General features: G+C 48.8%; 12 protein-coding genes across 12 annotated transcripts; 8 read left to right on the forward strand and 4 right to left on the reverse strand.

Annotated features, from left to right (window-relative positions):
• Window positions 1-194: 194 nt before the first annotated feature.
• BDV59DRAFT_211421 (patatin-like phospholipase family protein) lies at window positions 195-3,789 on the reverse strand (the record flags this gene model as incomplete). Its single annotated transcript, XM_073695794.1, has 8 exons — window positions 2,470-3,789; window positions 2,358-2,420; window positions 2,167-2,324; window positions 1,863-2,106; window positions 1,402-1,806; window positions 1,294-1,348; window positions 819-1,158; window positions 195-785 (listed from the first exon to the last, which is right to left on the reverse strand). The coding sequence occupies exons 1-8, from the start codon at window positions 3,491-3,493 to the stop codon at window positions 195-197; spliced, it is 2,880 nt and encodes a 959-aa protein (XP_073542980.1). The 5' UTR covers window positions 3,494-3,789.
• Window positions 3,790-4,270: 481 nt separating this feature from the next.
• On the forward strand, window positions 4,271-5,242 carry BDV59DRAFT_147111 (uncharacterized protein). The gene is made up of 3 exons (XM_073687291.1): window positions 4,271-4,580; window positions 4,636-4,668; window positions 4,728-5,242. The coding sequence occupies exons 1-3, from the start codon at window positions 4,327-4,329 to the stop codon at window positions 5,194-5,196; spliced, it is 756 nt and encodes a 251-aa protein (XP_073542981.1). The 5' UTR covers window positions 4,271-4,326; the 3' UTR covers window positions 5,197-5,242.
• A 2,590-nt stretch (window positions 5,243-7,832) lies between these two features.
• BDV59DRAFT_188915 (uncharacterized protein) lies at window positions 7,833-9,039 on the forward strand. The gene is made up of 5 exons (XM_073691527.1): window positions 7,833-8,039; window positions 8,089-8,199; window positions 8,251-8,346; window positions 8,420-8,798; window positions 8,856-9,039. The coding sequence occupies exons 4-5, from the start codon at window positions 8,460-8,462 to the stop codon at window positions 9,012-9,014; spliced, it is 498 nt and encodes a 165-aa protein (XP_073542982.1). The 5' UTR covers window positions 7,833-8,039; window positions 8,089-8,199; window positions 8,251-8,346; window positions 8,420-8,459; the 3' UTR covers window positions 9,015-9,039.
• Window positions 9,040-10,168: 1,129 nt separating this feature from the next.
• On the forward strand, window positions 10,169-10,549 carry BDV59DRAFT_196630 (uncharacterized protein; the record flags this gene model as incomplete). Its single annotated transcript, XM_073692749.1, has 1 exon — window positions 10,169-10,549. One exon carries the CDS (start codon window positions 10,169-10,171, stop codon window positions 10,547-10,549), a length of 381 nt encoding a protein of 126 aa, XP_073542983.1.
• Window positions 10,550-11,203: 654 nt separating this feature from the next.
• On the forward strand, window positions 11,204-11,804 carry BDV59DRAFT_206278 (uncharacterized protein; the record flags this gene model as incomplete). The annotated part of the gene is made up of 5 exons (XM_073694774.1): window positions 11,204-11,284; window positions 11,337-11,466; window positions 11,520-11,622; window positions 11,670-11,694; window positions 11,742-11,804. 5 exons carry the CDS (start codon window positions 11,204-11,206, stop codon window positions 11,802-11,804), a joined length of 402 nt encoding a protein of 133 aa, XP_073542984.1.
• Window positions 11,711-12,895, forward strand: BDV59DRAFT_188917 (uncharacterized protein). The gene is made up of 2 exons (XM_073691528.1): window positions 11,711-11,872; window positions 11,922-12,895. Exons 1-2 carry the CDS (start codon window positions 11,834-11,836, stop codon window positions 12,750-12,752), a joined length of 870 nt encoding a protein of 289 aa, XP_073542985.1. The 5' UTR covers window positions 11,711-11,833; the 3' UTR covers window positions 12,753-12,895.
• Window positions 12,896-13,285: 390 nt separating this feature from the next.
• On the forward strand, window positions 13,286-14,823 carry BDV59DRAFT_188918 (uncharacterized protein). Its single transcript, XM_073691529.1, has one exon. It carries the CDS (start codon window positions 14,013-14,015, stop codon window positions 14,253-14,255), a length of 243 nt encoding a protein of 80 aa, XP_073542986.1. The 5' UTR covers window positions 13,286-14,012; the 3' UTR covers window positions 14,256-14,823.
• A 2,236-nt stretch (window positions 14,824-17,059) lies between these two features.
• BDV59DRAFT_147148 (uncharacterized protein) lies at window positions 17,060-18,139 on the reverse strand. Its single transcript, XM_073687292.1, has 4 exons — window positions 17,908-18,139; window positions 17,614-17,808; window positions 17,262-17,563; window positions 17,060-17,213 (listed from the first exon to the last, which is right to left on the reverse strand). Exons 1-4 carry the CDS (start codon window positions 17,998-18,000, stop codon window positions 17,195-17,197), a joined length of 609 nt encoding a protein of 202 aa, XP_073542987.1. The 5' UTR covers window positions 18,001-18,139; the 3' UTR covers window positions 17,060-17,194.
• A 180-nt stretch (window positions 18,140-18,319) lies between these two features.
• BDV59DRAFT_188933 (uncharacterized protein) lies at window positions 18,320-19,970 on the reverse strand. Its single transcript, XM_073691530.1, has 8 exons — window positions 19,837-19,970; window positions 19,689-19,791; window positions 19,620-19,638; window positions 19,451-19,570; window positions 19,376-19,398; window positions 19,292-19,329; window positions 19,098-19,244; window positions 18,320-19,050 (listed from the first exon to the last, which is right to left on the reverse strand). Exons 1-8 carry the CDS (start codon window positions 19,911-19,913, stop codon window positions 18,651-18,653), a joined length of 927 nt encoding a protein of 308 aa, XP_073542988.1. The 5' UTR covers window positions 19,914-19,970; the 3' UTR covers window positions 18,320-18,650.
• A 209-nt stretch (window positions 19,971-20,179) lies between these two features.
• BDV59DRAFT_188940 (uncharacterized protein) lies at window positions 20,180-21,119 on the reverse strand. Its single transcript, XM_073691531.1, has 3 exons — window positions 20,625-21,119; window positions 20,478-20,574; window positions 20,180-20,426 (listed from the first exon to the last, which is right to left on the reverse strand). The coding sequence occupies exons 1-3, from the start codon at window positions 20,823-20,825 to the stop codon at window positions 20,416-20,418; spliced, it is 309 nt and encodes a 102-aa protein (XP_073542989.1). The 5' UTR covers window positions 20,826-21,119; the 3' UTR covers window positions 20,180-20,415.
• A 441-nt stretch (window positions 21,120-21,560) lies between these two features.
• On the forward strand, window positions 21,561-22,669 carry BDV59DRAFT_147331 (uncharacterized protein). Its single transcript, XM_073687294.1, has one exon. The coding sequence runs from the start codon at window positions 21,688-21,690 to the stop codon at window positions 22,483-22,485; it is 798 nt and encodes a 265-aa protein (XP_073542990.1). The 5' UTR covers window positions 21,561-21,687; the 3' UTR covers window positions 22,486-22,669.
• On the forward strand, window positions 22,553-23,205 carry BDV59DRAFT_147273 (uncharacterized protein). Its single transcript, XM_073687293.1, has 2 exons — window positions 22,553-22,784; window positions 22,845-23,205. The coding sequence occupies exons 1-2, from the start codon at window positions 22,590-22,592 to the stop codon at window positions 23,109-23,111; spliced, it is 462 nt and encodes a 153-aa protein (XP_073542991.1). The 5' UTR covers window positions 22,553-22,589; the 3' UTR covers window positions 23,112-23,205.
• The last annotated feature ends 128 nt before the right edge of the window (window positions 23,206-23,333 follow it).

A 23,333-nucleotide genomic window follows, 5' to 3' on the forward strand; every position in this document is an offset into this window, starting at 1 on the left:
CAACGGAACACGGGTGAAATGATGGGGCCCTTTATATAGTCATATGTCTCGCCCTGGGGCCAGAAGCCATACGATCTCAGACTCCCTAGTGTACATGTTGAGTAGATTCCACGACCTTCCGTAAGCGGCTAGTTCAATTCGGTTGCAAAGATCTGCACGTAATACGACTAAATGACATGCGTCTGCGCTAATCTCTATCGGCTCCACTTCTCGCTTCCCCGACGAACTCTCTTGGTCCGCTTGTTCCGGGCGTCAGCCGAGGAACGTCTTCGTCTAACGCCCAGTGTACCCTCACGGAACCCATCACAGCTATGGCAGGGCGCCACTGCAGGGCTGCCATGGTCGTAACGGCCAAAGGGCGTCCCGAGCTGCTGTTTCGCGGACAAAGACATGATACTGTCCGGAAAGCCGCTGATCCTCCATCTTCTTTTGTCTCGTGTTCGGAGATAGATATTCATCGCCCTATCAGGGTTGACGATGAGAAATGATACCTTCTGGTAGTACCGTCCACAGTCCACACACAGCTCATGTGGATCCACCATCCGACTTAGGGGTTCGGAGTCTGTGGCCCAGACCAGTCCCTGCGGATGTAGCTCGAGTAGAACGGAAAGCAACTCCTTCGCGCGTCCTTTACAGTGGATAGTTCCCCGACACCAGTAGGGAGTAACTGTCCCGGCAGGAAGTCGGTCTAGCACAAGAAAAAACCGTGAAGCCAGCAGAGCCGTAGCAGCCTCCCGTGCCAACCTCGCGCTTCCAGGGCTGAGGATCACTAGATTCCGGTACTCCTCCATTGCGTCTATAGCGTCAATGGCACTTACAGTCTCATGAAGCTGGATGTTAAACCGGATGTAGTCCTGCTTGACTGTCTCGTCCAGTTGATTGACCATCTCTTGCCACTTCACTTCGGTGTCCATGGTCGACATCCAAGCATCAAAGCCACGGCGGAGGAAGCCATCTTGGAAGACATGCCGGAAATGCGGTGATCGGTCACGTGCCCTTACAGTGATCCCGGTCCCCATGGACAGCAGCCGCGCCGGATTTTTGCGAGAGGGCCAAATCCGCCGGGACAGACGTAACGCAATGTCGGCGGCAAGGTTGTTCCGGAGCCCACCATCTTGGAAGGATCCAATTCCTTGGATGTCTACCGGGGTAAAGAACCTTTGTCCTGTCAGCGCACGGCTCGCTGGGGCTCTCCAAAGGGGATCGATCTTACGATGGTGCTGCGGCCGTAGCTCTCCCCCTGAATATCTCCGTCAGAGCGTCTATGGACGTAATGGGCGATACTTCACTTACGCTTCCCACACCCGCGGTTCCAGGTGAACATCCGCTGGTCGAACAATCTCATGGTCTACCCGTTCCTTGTCAGGGTCAAATCGTCAGAGGATTCGACATGAGACTCACCGCATTCTTCGTCCTTGGGGAGTACGGCGGCATTGAAGTTCCCAAAGACGAAAGGCCACGTCTCCCTCGCTATACTCGTCGCAATGACCCCAAACCTTGCCTTCGAGCGTGTGAGCGTCGAACCCTTGGTACATAAGGCGTCAAAGATACACCGGTCTCCTTCAAATGCCTCTTGCAGCGCAGAGTCAAACACCCGGCCATCGTAGCAGCCATCGTGAAGCAGCCACGTGGCCCATTTTTGTAGACGTCCAAAAATGGTGTTGCCTCCGAGGACGGCTTGAGACACCTGGGAAAACAGCGAGTTGCGTCGCTGAGAAAATATACGGCGTGCCAGCCTGTCAAAGATTTCTGAGCATTCTCGAACGTCCCACTCTTTGTTGAACAGGCCGATAATGCTCAAGCCTCCTGCATATAGTCAGCATTGCGTCAAAAAGGGGCTTCAGTGGTGTGGGTATGCTCACCAGAGCTTGTACCGATCCCCAAGTCAACCAGATCTCGGAGAGGGTAGGAACCGAGAGCCTCTTGTATAAGGTTGAGGTACTCCAGAGGAATAACTCCTCTAACCCCGCCGCCATCGATAGCTAGAATGGTGGGGTTCATCGTCGGAGGTAAGACATCAACAACCAGCGGCCTCTGGTACAGGCAGCAGAGGCAGGAAGCAAGTGTAAATCTATACTCAACTCCAACGGCCGGGCTTCCAAACACCTGAGCGCAGCGGTCACACAGAGTATGGCCACATTCCCAGCGGTGCTGTGCCGTGTTAACGAGGCATAGGAGGCATATGCGGTTGGATCGTATCGAGCACAGCTGGCCACTTTGGGCTTGCAGTTGCCGCTTACGAGATTGGGATGAGGAGACACCTGTGCGATGGAGTTGGTCGAACTGTTCGACTATCTGGCCCTCAACAAGTCCCACTATTTCCCCTATACTTTCCTCAGGCCAGTACCCTTCACAACCTCGAACAGCCTCCTCGATGGCAGATGAATATAAAGTCCGAAACATGGCCCGTGGTTCTGCTGCTGATTTCTTGTCAGTCTTCCCACGGGACTCGCGCTAGAGCCTACGCACCGAACATTCCCGGGACGTAGTGGTCCATGAGCAGGGCCGAAGCGATGGACGGGGCTAAGTCTGGGCAACCCAGACCAGCTTGCATCCCGGCTCGTAGGTAATATGTCAAGTTGGCTTTCAGGGAACGGGAGACGGTACTAGATTCTCTTGTACACCGTATGAAGTCAAACGGTCGGTCTATGTTCTTCACGACTTCATGGAATGCACTGCGGAAAAACGCCCCCAGATGGGTACCGTTTACCAGTGCGTGATGGTCACCTCTGACTACGTACATATCGTTCAACTGGCCCGCAATCAACGCCCGTACCCGATCGTAGGAAGCTCTATCGGGAGTGGGACTGTCCTCCAAATGAATGAGCTGAATGGCGGAGAAAACGTCTGATACTGATCCACAAGGACTGTGAATGAGCTCTCCATGTAGGCCCTGAGCTTTCTGGACGGTGTCCACGCCATTTTCCTGGGCTGTAGCCAGTATAATAATAACGCGAGGCCGCACTGCCCTGGGCATAGAAGACGCAGACCCGTGCCGAAGACATTCCAGAAAGAAGCCAGTCACGACAGTTGTGTCGTCAAAATCATCGACAAAGATGCAGATCACATCTGCGAAGAGAAACACTAGACGAGCCCAGACCGTACGCAAGACGGAGTCGGCATCCGGGGCACTCCAGGCAATTAATCGCTCATCGTCGACCTTAACCCTCTCGGGTAAGGATGGTATGGGCTTGCAACTAAGATCCCCGTCCACAACCAGAATCGGACGGCGAGTTTCCATTGACTCCATATCATACCGCAACCTGATGGCAGCCTTGGAAGTGTGCCGCTTGATATTGTTGCTGGGGTACAGTTTCGGGAGACACCTGTCCTTCCGCTTGTTGCCAATGAACACACATAGGGAAGGAGACTGGTTGATAGGGTCGGCCAGCTCGGTAATCAGGCGTTCCATGCGGCCATAGTCGAGTAAGGTGAAATGGGTATGTCCACCCAGGCCTACGTCCAACCAGCCGATATCCTCTGACGGGCGCATTTGGACTCACGATGATGGCGGTTTACTACTCAATCGATGAAGCCACGGGGATTTTATATCTTGATTTGGGCCTGAGTCACCAGTGTTTCTTGAATTATCGATTTCTCATTGACACGGTGTTCACCGTGTATTTCCTCAGAAAACTCCACCAGGGAGACCCCTTTCTCCTTGCTATTCGACGATGTTCGCCTCACCTTCCTCCATGGGACTTCCTACAAACCTGGAGACCGCTTGACCATGAGGTTTGCGGTCCCCTTTCGACTCCGCAATTGTAGACAGCGAACTGCTTCTCTTGGTGACAGGTTACCATCTAAGAAGTAAAGGATCGGCGGTCGCTGTCTCATATTAAAAATATATATCTACACCACCAGTGGATGTCTCGCCACGAATATGCGGCAGGTTCTTGGTCAAGAGACCCACCCCTTTCTGGCCATGCGAGGCAAGACGGGTCAGTAGTGGGCCACGGTGTTTGTCAGTTAGTAGGTTCTTACATTGACAGATAACTCCCCGGTGGATACGGTAGTCCGACTGGGGTTTAGGCGACGACCCGGAAAGCTCCTGTCATTTATTTTTGCCTGTCTTTGGCAATGATCTCTGAGGTGATCGAACACTACGTACTAAATCAAGCGGAGAGAAGTCCGAGTCATGCGTGTGAGATAGCACATGATTGTCCGTAATTCATAGACATGACAAACCCTCCATCATGTCATCCCACTCGGTGATTCATACCACGATATAAAGCCCCCATGACTCCCAGAGCGGTGCCCTCACGAGTGTCATGGTCATCGAATGAATGCAACCTCCCAATATCTGATTGTCTATACATCGTCGCAATGTCAGCGACGTACACCGAAGGCCCTGAGTCTGATGTCCCACCCCATTTCGGAGCAAAATTCTGGTCCTGGGATGGACTCTATGATCAGAGTCCCAATCTTACCATTCCTTCCATGTGTCCCAACGCCCTTGAAACGGAGGAGCAGACGCTGCTGCCATTACTTGCTCACGGGGGTCCCGATGGCGCGATGATGGAAGCTGTTGAATTCGATGCTGTCCCAAAGTGGCCCCATGAACAGGGATTTGAAAGATGGTATGACCTTAGGACAAAAGTGACGCTGTCCAATGCGTTTGCTAACGCCTAGAAGTTCAAGTCTCTCGGAGCCCACGGACTTGTCGAGGTATGTGAACCGCGATCCCACCTCTTTGTCCTCCCTATGGGTACTGATATCAGCACCAGTGAGGTCAGCAGCCAACAGTTTCTCTCCGACAGCTCCAATAACCCAGTTGGGCTTTACAACATCGACAATTTCTCAACCACCACCGGGGGAGACTCGGTGGATTTCAACGCACGCCCTCCTCTAATGGAAGGTTTCGGGACCAATTTACGTGTGTTTGAGTCGATAGTCGGTGAAGCTTTACGAATGTTCGGTGATATCCAGGGTGTCATTGAAAGGGTCCTGGGGACGGTGTCCAAGATCTGTGCGACATTCGAGACACTTGATTCCAAGTTCGACCAGCTATCCAACAAAGTCAACGATATGGAGAACAAGGTTGGACAATTGACGGGAACAATGGATGAGATCGTTAACCGCGAACGCCTTGCGATGGAAAAATTCGGGAATATCACTGGACCCCCTAAGCAGTCGGCCCCATTCCAGTCCCACACGGAGAGGGGAAATGGTTTCACGAGACGCAGTTCACACTAAATGTAGATAGCATAGCTTCGTTTAGGAATGTATGGCCCTATTGAATAGTCGCTGGACCAGGAGTAGCACCTTCGATATCGGACCTCGTCTCTGATAGGTTGACAAAGACAGTGGTACGATGCCATAACCGTTCCTCATTGGTTCATTTGGTACGGATTCATTGTCTTTTTTTGATTGGTCATACTCTTAAGAGAAACCGTTCCTTTTCTCCCTTTTCCACCCACTCCACACACCCCTTTTCCTTTCATTCTTTTGAATCAAGTTTGGATGGCTGGAAAAGATTGCGAATGAGGGCCACGCAGTTCATATATTAGTAGTCACGTCAAACGGGCTCATATATCGCCCATTATGCGTCCAACTTTACCAACAGCGTTTGACAACTTTAATGTACGTACTATAGGCCACATTTATGCACAAACAATCTCCCGGGGTAGATCGCAGCTAACTCGATCAAGGACGCATCTCTCGCGAGCGGGTGGGTCTAGCGGCGCTTCGCGGGGTGATCATCTACAATGCATCCGTGCACCGGCAGCATCGATCCGATATGGGCATGCTTTGATCACCCTCGCACCAATCGACCAGCGGAGGAGCTATCTGTGCAACCAACAAGGAGTCTAATAACAACGCATATCAAGTGTCGCTCCTTCTTTTCTCTTCAAGTTTCGTGATGAGGTTTGATTGTAGTTTAGCGTATTTTCATTCTTGTGGTGGGATTGATCGAGTTTTGAGGGATTGCGAAAATCCTGGCCTTGATGGGTGCGCCCTACCTGCCGGCTCAGCCGACTACCACGGCCTAGACTTCTAGACGCAGATTATCTCGGACTTGTTCGGCGCAGCCATCGGACATTTCTTCCCGTGTCTAGCAAACCAGAATAATTGTGTGTCCCATACCGTACTTGTCGGCTCTTTATTGTTTTCCGTGAAAGGAAAAAGCCTCTGTCTGGAACGCAAATGCACGGTACCGGGGTAGCTCCGTCAGTCATTAGGCTCTCTTAGAACGATCTATGTGGATAACCTGAGACTTGATTTGGACAAGTGTGGACGATCACTCAGGGGTTGGGTGGTTGTGTAACGGCCCTGCAGACACATTCGGTGCGGACAGGATATTCCCGCACGGTTCAAATCGGATCGGGTAAATTGACAGCTAAGGCCCTATTTGTCATGCTGTGGTCCACTTCAATGAGTGGTCTCCGTGGGTGGAGCGGAGACCGTCTGCGCAGAAATAATGAGAAACAGCTTAGTACGCCTGTAGTACGACAACCTACTGCATCAAGAGAGGCCTCCCGTAGCCTGTTACGTCTCACTAACAAATGGCCGCTATACGATGCGGGTGCGCTACCATTTGGGCACGACGCGCTCCCTTTCAGGTCCTGCGATTTCGGACTTTATATACGCATCTAATGAAGGGCTTACCGTGCCACTCTTCATGCTTTCTCCTGCCTTCTACGAGTCTTACATTACATCACTTGATTGTCCCTTAAAGCTCCTGTCCATCCGAAGCAGAAGATCAATCCGAGCGCATAGACATGACTACTTGCCAGGTATGAATAACATTACCATAGTACATTTGAGGCGCTAACAGTCCGAGACTGCCGTGCCCACCGAAGGGCCCGCCATCCGCCATATAATAAACAGTCTTTCTCAACAAGAAGAAGCTTCACGCCGGTATCAGGAGAAACTGGAATTTATACTTCACCAAGAAAGACTTACGAGTCAAGGGGCACACGATCATTGTGCGAATTTAGAGACAATGATTGCGGAAGCAGAAAGACGGGCACGACTGCGTGAATCCGAATTGGTATACGCGACAGACCGACAGCGCATATTATGCCGCAACCTGACGCTGGCGAAAACAAAAGTCGAAGAGCTAGAGTCCCGTGTTACCAGCCAAGGATTGGTGATCGAGCTCTTATTAAGACCCACGAACTTTTCTGGGCTGGATCTGTCGAGGATTCAACATCTCATTATCGAGAATCAGCAACAGCGCGATCGGATTTCTTCCCTCGTAATCCAGTTGAGGATCAAAGAAGGCACATTCCGCCACCCACGGGTGCCTAACGGTTCTGAACCCTTCCACAGCAACAGCTCCGTTGTCAGCGCGTATACCGCAAACCCACAGTATGATATGGGTCAACCTTCGCCCTGTCAGAAGGTTCTCGCCGGAGAGGAGGAACACAGCGTTGGCACAATAGACTCACCGCCACCGTCCGGTTGCGGTATCCCGAGCGATCATGTTTAGCTCTTCGCACCTCATGGAGAGTGAGGGTCGGATCGCGGAATCTTTGTGGAGGATAACGGATTTAGTTTGGTATCTGAATTGGGAAGATAGCACATAAGGACCGGTCCTGCTCTCTTTGGTCTGCGTATGTGAGAATCGGTGCCCTGCGTCGCTTTCAAGAGGCGCCTCAAGGAAGTCCTGCCACTGGCCTCCACGTATTTTGGCAAGAATTGCCTGGTGGTAGTATTGTAGTCGAGGAAACCTCCATATTGCTTCCGCGAGGCCCACCAAACTTGTATTGGAGTGCGTATCACTTGGCGCGACCCACAGGGACCACCACCTGACTTTCCAAATAGGCATAGGGTGATGGGTCGCCGTATGACAGATAGTAGGGAAACTAAAATCCCAACTGGGCTCACTTTGGATGGCGCTGTATATACATGCCACTCTACACGCTACCAATCCTGACAGGGTATGGTCATGCACTCTGATGTTATTTCTACGTGATAGTACATCGCGTCTTTTGGCTCAATACCATCTGTTTCCTTGTCTGCTGGCTCACTTCCGAGATCTTGTTGCCATGGATGGGACTCGAAAAGATAGGGCCCACCGGACGCGAATCGATGTTCGTGCATCCCACGCTCATCTGTGGGGGAGGGGCTGATCAATGCTAGGGTTTAAAGACGCAGTCTTGCCCTTTGTGAACCTATCCAGTGTGCATTCGACGAAACTCACGCCTGCTCACAAGCCCACTCTCTGTAGTGCGAATTCAACAAGTTCCTGAGGTGGGCACCATCCTTTCTCACTGTCTCTCCCAATACTAATTTCCCCACTAGAGCGACAGTATCGTTGTCTTCCCGCGCGTTCGGTGAGCTGACAGCTCCCTCCTTCTTCAACTACCCCACAAGTGAAACTCCCAAGTCTCTGTTATGGTTAGAACGTGTTTTCTAGCCCACGAATGTGTTCATTGAGGGAAAAGCCATGGCTGACTTCTGGACAATGCAGCAACACTAGGGAACTACATCCCCTGAATATCCTCTTTACAATGACATTGACTCCTGGTGAAGTAAGATACGGCTTTGTTTCTCAGGGTCAGGAAATGGCAGGAGATAGTGCGGAGCAAGGTCTGCGCCTTCAATTGGAGTCGCCTCCACCGGTGCGAGAGATCCTAGAGCGTGGCGGTCGACGACCTTCCTCTGTACCACATTGGTCGCCTCCCCACGGGTCCTATGCCACACCGTGGCCTCAGTCTTGCTGCTCGGGTGCATATAATACGTCGGACCTTGTACATACTAGGACAATGTCATGTGTAGGCGAGAGACGAACACAAAATATCTCTATCCATTGTCCGCCTGGTTCCAGTAGAACAAAAAGGTACTTGGAGGTTGGTGACCTTTCTCCAGTCAACTGCTTCTGCTGATAATTAGAGCTAATCTGGTAGATGATACGGATTTACGCCGAAAACTTGGAGGTTTTGCGACGTTACGCGGAAAGTACCGAATTAGCTAGACGGTCAGGGCTTACCGCAGATTGTCGCTCGCACGATTCTGGCACAGATCATAGATACACGATGGAACAGCGAGGTGACCGCGATATCTAAAGCTTAGGATAGAATCCGACTCTGGCTTCACGCCAACTAATACTGGATGAATGGTACCTCACATTTTTGTATCTAATGCCAGGGTTTTGCCTGATTATATTTGTTACGGCCTTTACACGGCCGGGTCCAGGACATTGCAATCACGGTGTCTGTAGAAGCTGGAGGATGAGAATGTCAGTAATTGGGTTGGCTGAGGGTGGTGTAGAAGAAGCAACAGTCGACTCCCAGCTGCCTTCTTTACCTGGTCGAATGGAGAGTGACTCTCAATGACCGGTTACTGAAGAGAGATACGGAACAAGACTCAATCCTGAAGCCCAATACATACTGGAGGAAGATAAAGGAGGCTGCTGAAAAGGCTGTCTGTCGCAAGATCAAACGTCACCAGCGGCTCAGGCCAGATGATACCGAGATCATCGTATCGGTGAATGATCGCAGTCAAAGTGATCTGGTCAAACTTTCGAGAGCACTGACATCGATTGGACAATCATAGAAACGCAGCTCCTAATGTGGGGTAGGCTTTTGCGTGTGCCTCGCAAAAGGCTGCGCCTTCGTATCTCTATTAACTATATGTTAGACAGTGATGACTCTCCATACAGGAACTTCGATAAGAGAGGTCCAACATCGGTGACAAAAGGAATGCTTACGAAATGAGACGCTCAAATTGAAAAGAGAATAGGGATAATTCTAAAGACGACGACGGAAACCTTCTAAGTAATGAATCACGGGATGGATTCCAGCATCTCGAAGTTGCGCACATTCTCCCCCACAGCTTGACAACAAGAGCGCAGGGAGAATTAGAACGTGACGTCAATCAGTCAACGATTATATCACTGGTCAATGATGAGACACTTGCGCAGCAGACTCGCGGCAGGGTACAAAGCCCTGGGGATCAAAGACAGCCCTTTTGGTCGCGTTGCAGGGTGAGGCTCGCAAAGGATTCTGCATGGAAGGAAGCGTTTTCGGTTGATACTCCATGTATGCCATTGGGTGTCTCTCCGCTTAATTCTATCTGTCGAGCTGATGCGTAATAGGCTGCGGGCCCGAAAGGGCCCGCAGCCAGAGAAGCAAAATGAAGTCAACATAAATACGTGAAATCCTTTCCTTCTCCACTTAAGAATAACTTCAGTGATTCCAACTCGTGTTTTATTTTGAATATGCATCCATTCCCTCGCCGTGCCCTTGAAACTGTTCCAGAAGACATCACACCTGCAGATCACGAGATTCTACTGCGCGGTGGCACATCTTCAAGTATTGAACGACTTCCTTCACGCCTGCAAAGATCAAAACGCGCATCCACAGATTTGCATCAACAGCTAGAAGACTTAACGTACGAAGTCAGCTACCTTAAGGCCGAGCTCCAGTGGGAGAAAGAATCCAAACAGACCCTGTTGTGCTTCCAGGACGACATGTTCCGTCTCTTTCATCAATTGGAAATGGCTCTGGCCCAAGTCAGCGCAAGATTGAAGGATTGCGAAAAGCGTTACTATGAAGCATGGGGCTTTTCCATTACACCAACCGAAGAGGGAATGATCTAAGACTCTCGGGCTTATTAGGAACGGTACGATTGGTCCCAGCGACGTAATACGCTAGCAATTATATCACTAACTATAATCTTCATATCAGATTGATATCCCTCGTAGAAGAACGCGGCTGTGTCCTACCTACGGGAACATTATAGTATCAGAGAAGAAGACAATTCTTGAATCTAAGTGGCTGCCCGATAATATAGAGTGTGGAGCGTATCGGCCAGACAGATGAGGATGAGAATATCTCACCTGCGGGCATCAATCAATATCGCACGCTAAGTAATTAATTCATGTAGAATGTAACTACGAAATCTCAAAGCTCTCAACAATATATCCGATGGCAGGGGCGACAGATATGTGAATATACAAAGCATAGACTTTCCCCTGTTATTTCTTCCAGGACTCTAAGTAATTTGATGGTAAAATATTCCGACAGCCCTGTTAGGAATATACATATTCTAGCATTTGGTTCTGGATAGGGGGAGCAGGCAACAAGAAGCAGATGAAACGGAAAGTTGCCAATTTTATAAGGCATAGCTGGACTATACGAGTTCGGTGCGACACTGGATAGGGTCGCAGCTGAACGGAAACGGGGAAATATTTATACACCTTGAATGACTCGCATGTTGTGTCTTCACGGCTGTGCTCAAGTGTCGATCGAGAATGGCTAATAAGATTGTTCCAGTTTTTAAAATCCTCTACCTCGTTACCACATTGGTGCATCTCGCGCTGGCAGCTGCATGGGTGAGTAATTGATAGACTCCTCATCAGTTCAGCTCCTGACGTGTTGCATCAGGTGGAGGGACTTGAACTCGCAGATACGGCATCAGATGTCTCTGGATTTGCGCGCAATTTCAGTGACACTGCAGTATTCAATCCCGTCCGAGATGAATGGATATTCAAGACCTCGTTGTCCGACCGTATCTGTATTAGTTATCAGCGGTACTCTTTGCAAATGGCCGGCTGGCCACGATTGAAGGCGTGCGCAGGCTCACTCATAAAGCCACGGTATTCAAAAAAGCGTCTCGGGACGCCAAACCAGAAGAGGAGACCAAGCGGAGTCGTCAGCTGGTATGGGACACGTGAGCGCTTGTCACCCGACTTGAGAACGTTCTCTGATGTTATGGAGTTTGGCAATGGAATCAGAGGAGAATGTATGTTGCCGATGATGTCCTAAGATATTAGAGCTGACGGTCTATAGTACTTCTCTCGCATTCCTATTGTGAAGACTGCGCTCCCTCCTTCAGGCTACCAAGTGATCTAGAGGTTGGCAGCACCTATTCGATCTACTGGATGTGGAATACCACTGAAATGGTAGACCAACAATGGATGGTATGTCTTCTTTTACATCTGACGCCGCATGCCGCTGATAAATTTTGAGGTATCCACTTCCTGTATGGATATAGATATTGTCGGAAGGGGAGGTCTCGCGATGTCGGAGACCATGCGAATGCCATATCCGGGACAGCAAGAAGCTAGTGGTTCTCTGTTACCGTTGGAGCATTCGATGTCATCAGTGGTCGCCATTCCATTTACATCCGCATCTGTTTCGAAATACTCGACTACTCCGGCTGTGATAAGCTTCTCAGCTGAACAGTCTTCAGGGCCATCTATCAGCTCTCTGACAAAGTTCGCATCTCCTGCTTCATCAGAGACTACTAGCACCAGCGGTGCCTTGGCTTCTGGACCAGCACCCCAAAACATCATCGCATCATCAGCTGCTTCCTCGACATCAATATCCGAAGAGGGGTCGTCCCGAATCTCATCATCCATGCGCGTGACAAGCACGACGCCGTTACCGAGTATCATCTCAACGCCATCAGCTCCTTCTACCCAGATGGTTCGAGTTGACCTTGGAGAAGTAACCAGCTTCACGCCGCAGTCACTCGACGCTTCGACCGGAGATACTATCTGGTTCTATACCCTGAATGGTACATATGGATCGTTTTTACTCTACAATACTACCCTGGAAGAACCGTGCCTATCATTGTCGAGGTTTGGCGATGATGCTTATCAATATGTGCTTCTACAAGTAAACGATACTGAGCCCATGTGGTTCCTTGGGCGCCAGCCAAATGAAGAGTGGTTCCACTGCTACCCCCCAGCTCATTTCGCATTGAATGCGGGTAGCCAACGGGACCAGTTTTTAGATAAGATCCAAGATTCCACTGTTATCACTGTTACTACGACGACGATTGCGCGCCCAACGTGATGAAGACAGCGGGATGGGCCGGGAAAGGCATATTTGGTGATGTGGTCCGACAGTGGAAGACAAAATAGAGATCGTCGGGTGCTAAATGAATACAACCACGGTACTATGTACGCTATGACAAATTGTGGAAGAGCGCTTTGAGCATCCAGGTGCTCCACCACGTTCTCTCCCAGAAGTAGTCTGTAGTATCGGTTGTTGGCGATGCTCCCATACCTGCTTTGGTCAAGATAACCTTGGCCGAGTCATGCAAATTGCCGACGAGCGCAGGGACAGTTGCGGCCCTTAAATTTTTTTTTGTTTCTGGACAAAATTACGACGATCCTTCCTCCAGGACGCATCCACTTGACCGACATTCATGACAAGCGCCCCAGATCGTCGAACCTAAGACTAGCATCGTCGATGAACCATGGATCGGCCAAGTGGCTTCGGCCAGGACCATGCCAGTGGGGCTCCTTCGGGCTTGCTTTAGTCCGGCCGGTGGTTTGACTAGGCAACGCTACGTTATGGGGCCGAGGATGTCCCATACTGTCCATCGCAGAAAACCAGAAAAGCAGGTTACATTCATTCCAGGCCACATTCTCCGGGGCATGACGAGGGTTCGCGCGGTATTTTTTTTACATCCTGTCGATGCGAGGTTCGTCAACGCAGGCGTAGGAGGGTGACGAGGAATTACGATAAAGGGCAGATGGTCATCCGTCGTCCAGCGCAGGCTCTTAGACCTTCACTTGTGGCAATCTTCCTTCGTCCATTGACACTTTCTTGACCCAAGTGTGCTGAGCCACAATGCAGTCACTCATTTCATTCCCTCGTCCTTTGCGTTCAGTGCTTTGACAGACAATGAAACATACAGCTGGTACAGAACGTGCCTATCCGACAAACAGTTCGCGAGTCATTCGATTCTCCATCTCCAGCTCAAAAAAATGGTCCCGAGCTTACCAATACGTTAACTGGTGTCATCGTACTGTCGTCGCTGAGGCCCAGCCAATATTATCGATTGTCCAGAGAGAGCGTCGTTATCACAAACATTGTTAGTGTAGATCACGTCCCATTAACCACTTCTCTGTCCTCACAGGGCAGACCACAGACCAAGTCAAATGCACAAAGTCAAGTGCGTTCCTGGTCCCCTTAGACGGAAAAAGACAGCTCGCGTCCTTCTAGGATGAGCCGCACCGTGTCATTTCCTGGGGGTGCTTTCGATATAGGCGATACGCATCGCGGAACTGGGACTGCTACATTGTTCCCTACGGATTGTGCGAGCAAATGGTGGCTCCAGCCACTGGCGTCCTTCGAAACAAGCGTCGGGTCCATATATCTACATCATGCGAGAACTGCTCTACAGGGTTGCCAGAAGAGGAAGAGATGAGGCATATCAACAAACTTTACGAGTCGGGGTATCGTGAACCGACCTGTGGCAACAGCAGGTGTGGAAGGTGCGGCATACTATCTCAGAGAGCAAGAAAATCATGGATAGTGGGGAGGTCAGACTTCACATCTGACTCGTAAGCGAGGACGATCACTCAATATTAGCTGCATGTAACTGGGCGGCTCGGCCCGACAGCTTGGATATCCCCACAGAACCGTCGAGATCACCATAAATTCATTTCACGAGCCATAAATTCCGCATTTTCCCGCCCCCAACCTGCCCGTGATCTCCTTTTCCTATCATTGGATCCGATTGTTATTGTTGGTGGAACCGAACCAAATGGTGAATTACGGCAGGCGAGCTGAGCTAAAATTTTGTCTCGTCGCGAGGGTATTCAGGTGAACTACGTGGACTTCGACGTGTTTGGGGATAAGTATTGCTCCACCCCGCACTATCCAAGAAAATAGGCAAGAGCAGTGTAAAAAGCCACGGAGATGCCGCAAAAAGTTTTTTTAACTCCATCAGCCAATGATGGAGGAGAGTCATTGTTCCCCATTTCTCAACATTATGCAGGCGTGTCCTGTATTCAGGATCAAGTCTTAGGTTACTGCAAGCCTGAATGGGGTCGCACGCTACATATATTTCTTCCTATGTATCTGCCAGTCGTACTTGAGCTATTGAACCATTGTCTAAAGCAAATATGTGGCCTTTTCTCTGTACTCTGGCAATACATTTATTCTTGTATACCCAGGCATGGGGCCTGCTGTGGGTAAGTGAAATAGACAATAAAATTCATGTTATGCGCTGAGAGGCTCTCGAAAGGTCGAGGGAATTGAGGTTTCCTATATCGATAACAGCACTCAGTGTGGATATGTTCGAAACTTCAGTAGGATGATCCAGTACTAATTACGAGAGAAATTGTCTAACATCGGAAACAGCCACTGCAAATTCTGTGGTACAGGACTCTTGGGCCTTAGATGCATCCATATGTACTGAGTTTTGTTCTGGATATCAACGTCTTCCGTTTCAGGTTGATGGATGGCCACGACTCAAAGCACCACCTGGTGCAACTATAAGACCGCGATACCTGACAAGAGAGCTTACGCCATCACTGCAGCGAAAGACAATTCGCGGATCAGTCAGTTGGTATGGGACGAGAGAGTATAGGTCTCCGGACAGTAGGACCTTTTCTGAGATCGAAAAAATTTCTCGTGGTATTGGAGGGGAATGTATGTGCTGCTTCGCACCACCTTAGAAACCTCTTTGCTAATAATTAAAACAGTGCTCTTGAACACACCTTATTTTGATGAGACCAATCACCACGATTATCTTTGCAGTGGCTTCAGGATACCTGGCGACTTGGAGATCGGGAGTACCTATTCAATTTACTGGCTATGGAACACAACGGAAAACGACGAAAATAAATGGATGGTACGTAGTTCCATAAGGAGCACGAATAACCGGCTAATATAAGCAAGATATCTACCTCGTGTATGGATATCGATATCATTGGATCTGACAACATTGATATCCAAGTTGAGCCGGACACTGCTAGCAAAACTCCAGCGGAAAGAACAAGCAATACCTGGTCTGCCGAACCGTCTTCATCGATCCGAGCAACTATGAAATCAATCTTGCCAGTAAACTCTCCTCCTACCGCAGAATCGCCAGTTGCCTCTATATCCGAGGTATCATGGATGGCACAAGGTTCAATATCGGCACCACGCTCTTCAACAACGCTACCTCTGAGTGTATTATCAACTGCCTTATCTCCATCAGAATTTCCATCACTGAAGCCGACTCCAACATCGACATCAGTTGTTCTGCACGATGTTGAAACACACAGCCCGAGCCCGAGCGTAACACCAACGCATTATAGAAACGGTTCGACAACCATAGGCCCATCGACTAGGAGCTCTACCTACATGGTTAAAGTTAATCCAGGCAATGTCACGGAGTTTGATCCAGATGTGTTGAATGTTCCCATCGGTGATTATGTGTGGTTTTATTCTTTGAATGGTTCGTTCTTATTATATAATACCACCATTGATGAACCATGTGTTATGTTATCAAGATTCGGGCACGATGCACACAAACATGTTATATTCAGAGTTAACCATACAGATCCTTTATGGTTCGTCGGAACTCAAAATCAGGACCAAGAGGTTTTCTCTTGCGTACCTCCTTCCCACTTTGCTCTGAATCCGGGTGGTCAGTGGGAACAGTTTTATAAGGGGATCCAAAAGTCTTATGTCGTTACTACTACGGTGACTACTATTCCTGCTATCAGTCAGCACTAGGGGATTTTGGATTTGATAGTTGACCCTATTCGTTCAGCACCAAAGTGAAGAAATCTCATCCTGAAGATATAAGCAACCTTTTCATTATATAATGGGTTCTCCCGGATGAGCTGTCTGACCACATTAAATCGATATCACCTGTACCAAAGTCCAGCAGATACCGCCGTATCGGAAAAAGTGCACTGGAACAACAACTAACCACTTCCACTGAGCCAATTGCTAAGTTAAATAGTACTTTGTGTGTATATATGGCCCGCAACTCTCGTTAAATCTGATTCATTGGCCATACCGCCGCTCTCCTTGCCTCTTTGCGCCACCTTATTCCGCACGCATTGCAAAGATTTCTTCTTCCATTAGGCCCACGCCTCCATTCCAACGATTCTTGAACCCCACATTCAGCACATCCTTCTTTGTGAGGTGCTTTCTTCGGTGCTTGCTTGGGTTCTTTTCTCGGCTGTAGCCTTGAGCGTTGTGTAATGCGAATAGATCTTCTTGGGACTTGAAATCCATTCTTTGGGTGAGTGTGTATATTAACGGAATCTGTTGTCCTCCCCTCGGCGCGTATTAGTGGACGCAGACCGGAATTATATTTGTCACAGTTGGTCGTTTGACGGGAGTAGGGCTCTGTTTCGTAACTGTCTGCCGCACTCTGACTCGAATTAGTTCCCCAAATCTCTAGGATTGCAAGAATAGCGATATGTTCGGTGTTTGAACATGATACGCAGATGTCTCGAACGATATTCTTTAAATTCTCGAAAGGCGCTTGTTGGAGAGCGGTTTTAAGCTCCGTCACACATGCTATTTGATAATTAGGTTAAAACTCAAGATGGGCGGTTAGGCACTCACCTGATTTGAAATGTTTTAATTCTTCTCTTAGCTGTATGTTGAGGTTCAGAGACTGCACTATATGATATAATAAGGTCCAACAAGTTATCTATAGATAAAGGGGCGAAAACAAGCTCGCGATAAAGAGACATGTGATTTATGCTATATGGTAGTGGGGTGCCACCATTCAGCACGTCGGGCTGTTGTCCTTGCTTTATTGCTATAGTCGTTTCCATACACTTCGCGTCTCTGCGGGATAGCCATGTCGAGCGCATGTCCTTATTACGCGCTTCAATTAACCGAGCTTCTTGATTTGGATTTATCTAACAGTTGTCAGTTTCATACTATTCCAAATAGCTGCCTTTACACTGACAAAGATTCCTCGGACGCCGTTCAGTTCCTGATAATCTTGTTCGCAGCAACAGCACGACCTGGAAGGAATTGTGTCGTAGGTCAGGACCTGATGTGGAAATATTTTCGAACGAAAATATTCAGCGCAGTAAAAGCACAAGAAATGTAACTGGCCGAAAACAGTGTCATTTCTCGACCAGTCATGGAATTCATGCTGCTGCAGAGACTTTGCGTCAGAGCCACATTTATCTGAATTAATCCCTGGACTATGAGTTATATGCTCAAATGAAGCATATAGATCCATGGATTTACTTACTATATGTATTGTCCTCTTGTGCCTCAGGACCGGATCTAGCGTACGGGAACCTTTCCGTCGATCCATACACGCCCGACTTGTGGATATGCCCATCCATCGAGGTATTGGTTAATGGAGTTAAGAGGGGTAAGGCGATGTGAGACACGACTGCGTAGTCCAATGTGGAATATTTTGGTACCAAGCAGGCCATGTTCAGAGGTTGAGGCATCGAACTACTCATCCAACGACTTCAGGGGCGAGGGGTTAATTTATCATTCACTACTAATAACCGACAATGTGATCAAGCCCCACGCAACTAACGGATCCAGTAATTGGTGTAGGGGCAAATTACTACTTCAGGCACTAGGCGTAGACCGCGCTATGCAGCGGAAGGAAAGACATATGTCCAAGATTTCAGTATCTCTGATATAGCCAGGGAAATCAGTACTGCCCTCCACTCTGGATCCTTTCCCCGAAATAATCCGCCTTCCGGTTGCAAAATATCTCATTTAAACTTCAATGACAAGACTCCTGAAATACAACTAGCGTACGTAGTACACAACGGAAGCACACAGGTCCCAGGAACAGACCAAAAGAGGTAGCCAACAAAGATCAATCACCCCAAGCACTCACCCAAAGCTACATCGTATATTCGCCGATCAACTATACAGCGGGAATATCTCAATTACGTATTGCTGGTTTCTTTCCTGATGTAACGCGACTGTGGTTATTAGCAAATACTCTGGCCCACATCTAGCTGTAGCCTACATCTGGAGGAAACCTTCTACTCCCTCTCCACGTCGTAGAGCTTGGCGAGCTGTTGCGCACGAGAGTAAGACATCGAGATCACGTTTTCCAAGGTGTTTGACGAGCAACTCCAGGCTGTATGCTTCAAGACCGTCCGCCCAACTCTCGAGGACTGATCTGGCCGGCTCTTCAACGTTCATGCTAAGTGGAAATTGGCGGACATGTTCCGCAACTTCGACAAAACCGCGATCTTCCATTTCAGATAGGTATAGCTTGGGGAGATCGAGTGAACGTCCATCAATCCTATAGGCTTCTCGCATATCTTTGTAAAGCCGGTGGAGGGGGCCTTCACCATGAGGGTCTGGGAAATGCACAGTACTGTCCCACATCTCCACTGTTCCTCCAGGGGAACAACAGCTAGTGTCTTAATTAGTACGAATAATATATGCGGTATAAGGCCATACTCATAGGCGCCATCTAGAAGGCATGCCAGAAGCTGGCGGTCTCCCCACAGTGTACCAATGTGAATTAGGTCCACTCCTTTGTAAGGATAATACCACTCTGGTTGATGCAAACTTCTTTCCAAATAGAAGTCACAGTTTTCTGTGACCCTGCTTTCGTCAGGCAGACTGGACTGGTCTTTTTCTGTTTCTCGTACCACTTTTCTTGCATATACACTGTATCAATCCCCCACACCTGTGTTGTGAGTTTGGTGGCTTTGAGTGGGAAGGGGTGGGCATACTCGAGACGACGGATATTGGGCGGCTATGGTCTTAATTATTAGACGGAGCCTTATGGAGTAACAAGGATACAATACCGAACTCAATGGCCCAGCACCCTGCACCTGTATTCACGTCGAGGACACTCCGAGCAGCAGTAGCAGAAGCTGGACACAGCCGCCCTTGGAACAACTTGTAGTACGAATCGAATTGCCGGCCATTCAGGGAGTCAGCGGCGATACGTCCATAGTAACCAGCCATACTCACGTTGCCGCTCCTGTTCACACTATACATTGCTTAGTTGGCGTAAAGCCTGCGGCTATTGCTAGGACATACTGCGTCGACTGGAAAAGGGTGGCGATTCCGACAACGAGTTGAAAAATTGCGGCCATGATCATAATCGGTTTCTTTGAAAGAATCATCAAGGGATGCAAAGGAACTGAAAGTGGTTAGAGATATTCAAGGGGACAATGATATGACTTGCCTGTCATCTAGCTCTACTGCTAAGTCGGGAGGAGACATTGGCAAATATTCCACTGTGTTGGTAGCCATCGTAAGCATTCCCAGCTCTTCGACAAAGATAATGGACTTTTACTTAAAGTGTCAAAAGAGCAAGAGGGTACTGGTATAGTGGAATCCCAAACTACGGACAGGGATATTTTTTTAATTGACCTGCTACGCGCATTCGAGTGGAACCGACCCCCTAGTCGAGGTAGATGCCCAGATGGTTTGTCCATTGCTTTTGCCCCACTACCCAACAACGGTACATACAGGGATGTACGAGCGCCTCAGCGTACGCGTAGTAGTCCAGACCAGTGTAACTGGATCTGAAATCGACGCCTGCTATAGTAAAATGGATGTAATTAAATACGAACAAGTCTACCGTGGACCCAGCATATCCCCACCCAGGTCTAAGCAATCGCCTCCGGGTTATACGCCAATGTCTCTACAACAAGAGGGATCTGATCCATGCAGCATATTCGCTCAACTCACTCCTAGATATATCTGAGTTATGTAAATGTCCCCCTAAACGATTGTCTCCCCACACAGCATGCTCACCGAGCTACCATTCATCTATGAAGAATTTGTTAGTAGACTACCTGAAGACGTTAGAGAGCGAAATACCGGACTCCCGCTTTTTCTCAAGTTCCCTATACTTCTCCTCGATGTCTAGATGCATACTATAGGCTCTTTCGACCCTATCGGAATAGAATTTGCCAAGCTGGACAGGTGTCAGGTCAAGAAGCTGAATTAACGATTAGGCATGCTTACCAACAATCCGCTTTCCCCGATATGAGTACAGCAGAGACATTGGGTTTTTCTCTCCGTCCGAAAAGTAGTAATACCATGGAGCGCTGATGATATATTGTCGTAGCATTTCGTACACACAAATATAAGTTCTCGAGCAGAGTAGTTACCATTAGAGGGGATATCATTCCTATGGCCTTGAAATGCATCAGACGAAGTAGCCATGTTAAAGACAAACTGACTGAAAGATGGCAGCCAAATGCAGCTCAAGGTTATTGGATTCGATATATGTGAGTATAAGGATTAGAAGAGCAGATTATATCTCACAGATAGGGAGATCCAAGACCGAAGAGAGGCGAGAGGGGAAAGCTGCTATATAATAAAAATAATTTTGCCCCAGTGATGGGCCTAGATTACTGAACCATGTGTAAGTCCTTTAAAGGCATATCGGCGACGCCCAGACCACGGAGGTGGTTCGCAGGAACGGATTTGCGAGGTTCATCCCCATAACATACCGATAGTGCATGCAGAGTGACAATCCAGATAGCACGTCCAGTGGGCCATCCCATGCATGAGGTTGGCGCTCAAACCACTGTTCCCCACTACCCAACAACGGTACATACGCGTGCATGCATATCCCGGAATGTCCCGCTCTGAACCATGACTGGGTAATGTGTAAAAAGGGACTGCAAGATCCATATACTGTAAAGCTATTGGACAACCAGAGAGATGCCTTGGACGGACGCGCTACGGAAGGTAATTCGTCCAACACTGAGCTGCGCGTGATGCAGATGATAGGCAACCCGCTTCTGTCCGCATTGGAAGGGGTATAGCTTAAACCGCAAAATGTCCAGTCGCCGGTGTTTGCTTGCTTTGCACAGACATTAATGGCTATATATAGCTGCTCCCGCGGAATCTCAGAGCTTCTACAGACCTACGGTGAGATAGAAGGTCAATTGTATATCGTCCATCAATTCCTCAACCGCTCTACCATCATAGGTTATCAAGAAACCTAGGCCAGATATACTGCAGCTGTCCTGGATTTGGGGCCCCTCTCCTTCCCATCAGACCCTTCCAGCTCTATCCAATGGAAGCAAACCGTATTGATCATATGGCTTTTGATTCAGGGGATCTGGATGCACTGAGTGAGCAGTGGCAGGGTTCACAGAATCATGTGGCGTGCCTAATTTGGACGCTCGAATTAGGTCAACGAGCTGTGGAAAGAGCCCACCACCTGTGTCGCGCTGGGAAAGTCGTTGACGCAGTAAGACCTATATTAGGATTCCTTGGCTGGGTCGCGAACGACGAAAAAGGTTACGGTATGTCACACAGTGTTTATCCTATACATACAACGTGGCCTGACGAGAACTTTCTCGTATTAGGTCTTTTCTATGATGATGCCGCGCTTTATCATCCTCAACTCCAAATATGGAATGATGTCAATATCTGCTGCCTTGGTATCTGCCAGAGGCAGAAGGATATAACTGAGACTTCAATAAAACTAAACATCTCACTCCCCATCACCTGTCTAGATGGACCCCAAATAGAAGCTTTGGGTATTAAACTTATCGCGATCGGCGACAAGTTAGAAAGGCATGGCTTCGTGGACTATGAAATGGGTCTCTGGGAAGAAGAAATCCTCTCTGGTAAGTCCTCATGTGGGATCAGTATGGTATGGATTGCTGACTATGATAGTGCTGGATCAATGTCGCTGGCTGAATGGATTACTCTCCGCAAATATACGCAAGTCGTCCGGGATATCTCAACATTACAACTGCATAACCGATGCAGCTTTCCAATACAGCGGATCCGGAATAGCTGGAAGGTCTCAAATGTGATAATGCGTGTATATCTACGGTGTCTGCTGAAAAGCCGTCTAGGGTGAGGTTGTATGTGGCCACGTCTGGACTAGCATGTGACCTAGCGGGGTAGCAAAGTTGTTGAGGTTCACAATCATCAACATACTCCGAACGAGTTCTCCGTCGCAGAATGCCTCAACATCTATCTACATTCCAACTATTCGACTATCGCGCTGCCAGGGATGAAGTCATCCCAAGTTTGCGAACTTATTTCGAAAGAGAAGCTTTCAGAGAGTTCCCAGCCGACGCAACGTACATCGAATGCCCGCTTGACTCTACTGCCATGGAGCGCCTGAAACCTTTACTTTCATTAATCTTTGATGGCGTGAGCGCAAATTGTTTCCCGATATATAAATCTTTAATCAGCTTTTATCTGACGAAGTAGCCGGCCCGAGTCATACTCTCGAAAATCTCTGGACAGAAAAGATTGCACGCCGACTCCCGTCCATGCCTCCATGTACCTGTTCTGATATATGAGCCAACAACAGCCGATAATAGACGCCTGGAGATTGGATGCGGGATATATGCTGACAGGGGCATTGTATTTGATGGAAATTTTGTCCTCATAACGGTCATCCCAACTCATATCAGAGTCCGATTTGACTCCGCGGCGGCTCCTTCCCTTGCACGACTGAACTTCAATTCCTTCTGATCTGACCACCGTCAGTGTCGTTATCTGGTAGCTGTGTGCTATCGTCTGTGGGATAGGGTGTATCGTAAGGCGTTATCTGCCATTGTGTATCTAGGTCCGTCATGCATCCACGGTGATTCAAGCTCACGTTCCATTGCTGCTCTCCGTAAAATGTTCCCATGGATGTGAACACCGATTCCGAGACGTGCGCGAGATTTGCCGAACCTAAGTTGCCTTCCGAAT

The sequence above is a fragment of the Aspergillus ambiguus genome, assembly GCF_047715705.1.
Source record: "Aspergillus ambiguus strain CBS 117.58 unplaced genomic scaffold BDV59scaffold_60, whole genome shotgun sequence".
Taxonomy (NCBI): domain Eukaryota; kingdom Fungi; phylum Ascomycota; class Eurotiomycetes; order Eurotiales; family Aspergillaceae; genus Aspergillus; species Aspergillus ambiguus.

Coding starts and splice junctions, on each gene's coding strand:
- BDV59DRAFT_147111 (XM_073687291.1), top strand. CDS start 4,327: ATGTCAGCGACGTACACCGAAGGCCCTGAGTCTGATGTCCCACCCCAT. Junction 4,581..4,635: donor GAACAGGGATTTGAAAGATG/GTATGACCTTAG, acceptor AACGCCTAGAAG/TTCAAGTCTCTCGGAGCCCA. Junction 4,669..4,727: donor GAGCCCACGGACTTGTCGAG/GTATGTGAACCG, acceptor TATCAGCACCAG/TGAGGTCAGCAGCCAACAGT.
- BDV59DRAFT_188915 (XM_073691527.1), top strand. CDS start 8,460: ATGACATTGACTCCTGGTGAAGTAAGATACGGCTTTGTTTCTCAGGGT. Junction 8,799..8,855: donor GAACAAAAAGGTACTTGGAG/GTTGGTGACCTT, acceptor CTAATCTGGTAG/ATGATACGGATTTACGCCGA.
- BDV59DRAFT_188917 (XM_073691528.1), top strand. CDS start 11,834: ATGTGGAATACCACTGAAATGGTAGACCAACAATGGATG. Junction 11,873..11,921: donor TGGTAGACCAACAATGGATG/GTATGTCTTCTT, acceptor ATAAATTTTGAG/GTATCCACTTCCTGTATGGA.
- BDV59DRAFT_188918 (XM_073691529.1), top strand. CDS start 14,013: ATGGTGGCTCCAGCCACTGGCGTCCTTCGAAACAAGCGTCGGGTCCAT.
- BDV59DRAFT_147148 (XM_073687292.1), bottom strand. CDS start 18,000: ATGGGCATATCCACAAGTCGGGCGTGTATGGATCGACGGAAAGGTTCC. Junction 17,809..17,907: donor ACAAGAGGACAATACATATA/GTAAGTAAATCC, acceptor AAGTCTCTGCAG/CAGCATGAATTCCATGACTG. Junction 17,564..17,613: donor ACGGCGTCCGAGGAATCTTT/GTCAGTGTAAAG, acceptor GACAACTGTTAG/ATAAATCCAAATCAAGAAGC.
- BDV59DRAFT_188933 (XM_073691530.1), bottom strand. CDS start 19,913: ATGCTTACGATGGCTACCAACACAGTGGAATATTTGCCAATGTCTCCT. Junction 19,330..19,375: donor CCCAATATCCGTCGTCTCGA/GTATGCCCACCC, acceptor CTCACAACACAG/GTGTGGGGGATTGATACAGT. Junction 19,245..19,291: donor GTGTATATGCAAGAAAAGTG/GTACGAGAAACA, acceptor TGACGAAAGCAG/GGTCACAGAAAACTGTGACT.
- BDV59DRAFT_188940 (XM_073691531.1), bottom strand. CDS start 20,825: ATGGCTACTTCGTCTGATGCATTTCAAGGCCATAGGAATGATATCCCC. Junction 20,575..20,624: donor TCGGGGAAAGCGGATTGTTG/GTAAGCATGCCT, acceptor ACACCTGTCCAG/CTTGGCAAATTCTATTCCGA.
- BDV59DRAFT_147331 (XM_073687294.1), top strand. CDS start 21,688: ATGGAAGCAAACCGTATTGATCATATGGCTTTTGATTCAGGGGATCTG.
- BDV59DRAFT_147273 (XM_073687293.1), top strand. CDS start 22,590: ATGCCTCAACATCTATCTACATTCCAACTATTCGACTATCGCGCTGCC. Junction 22,785..22,844: donor TTTCATTAATCTTTGATGGC/GTGAGCGCAAAT, acceptor CTGACGAAGTAG/CCGGCCCGAGTCATACTCTC.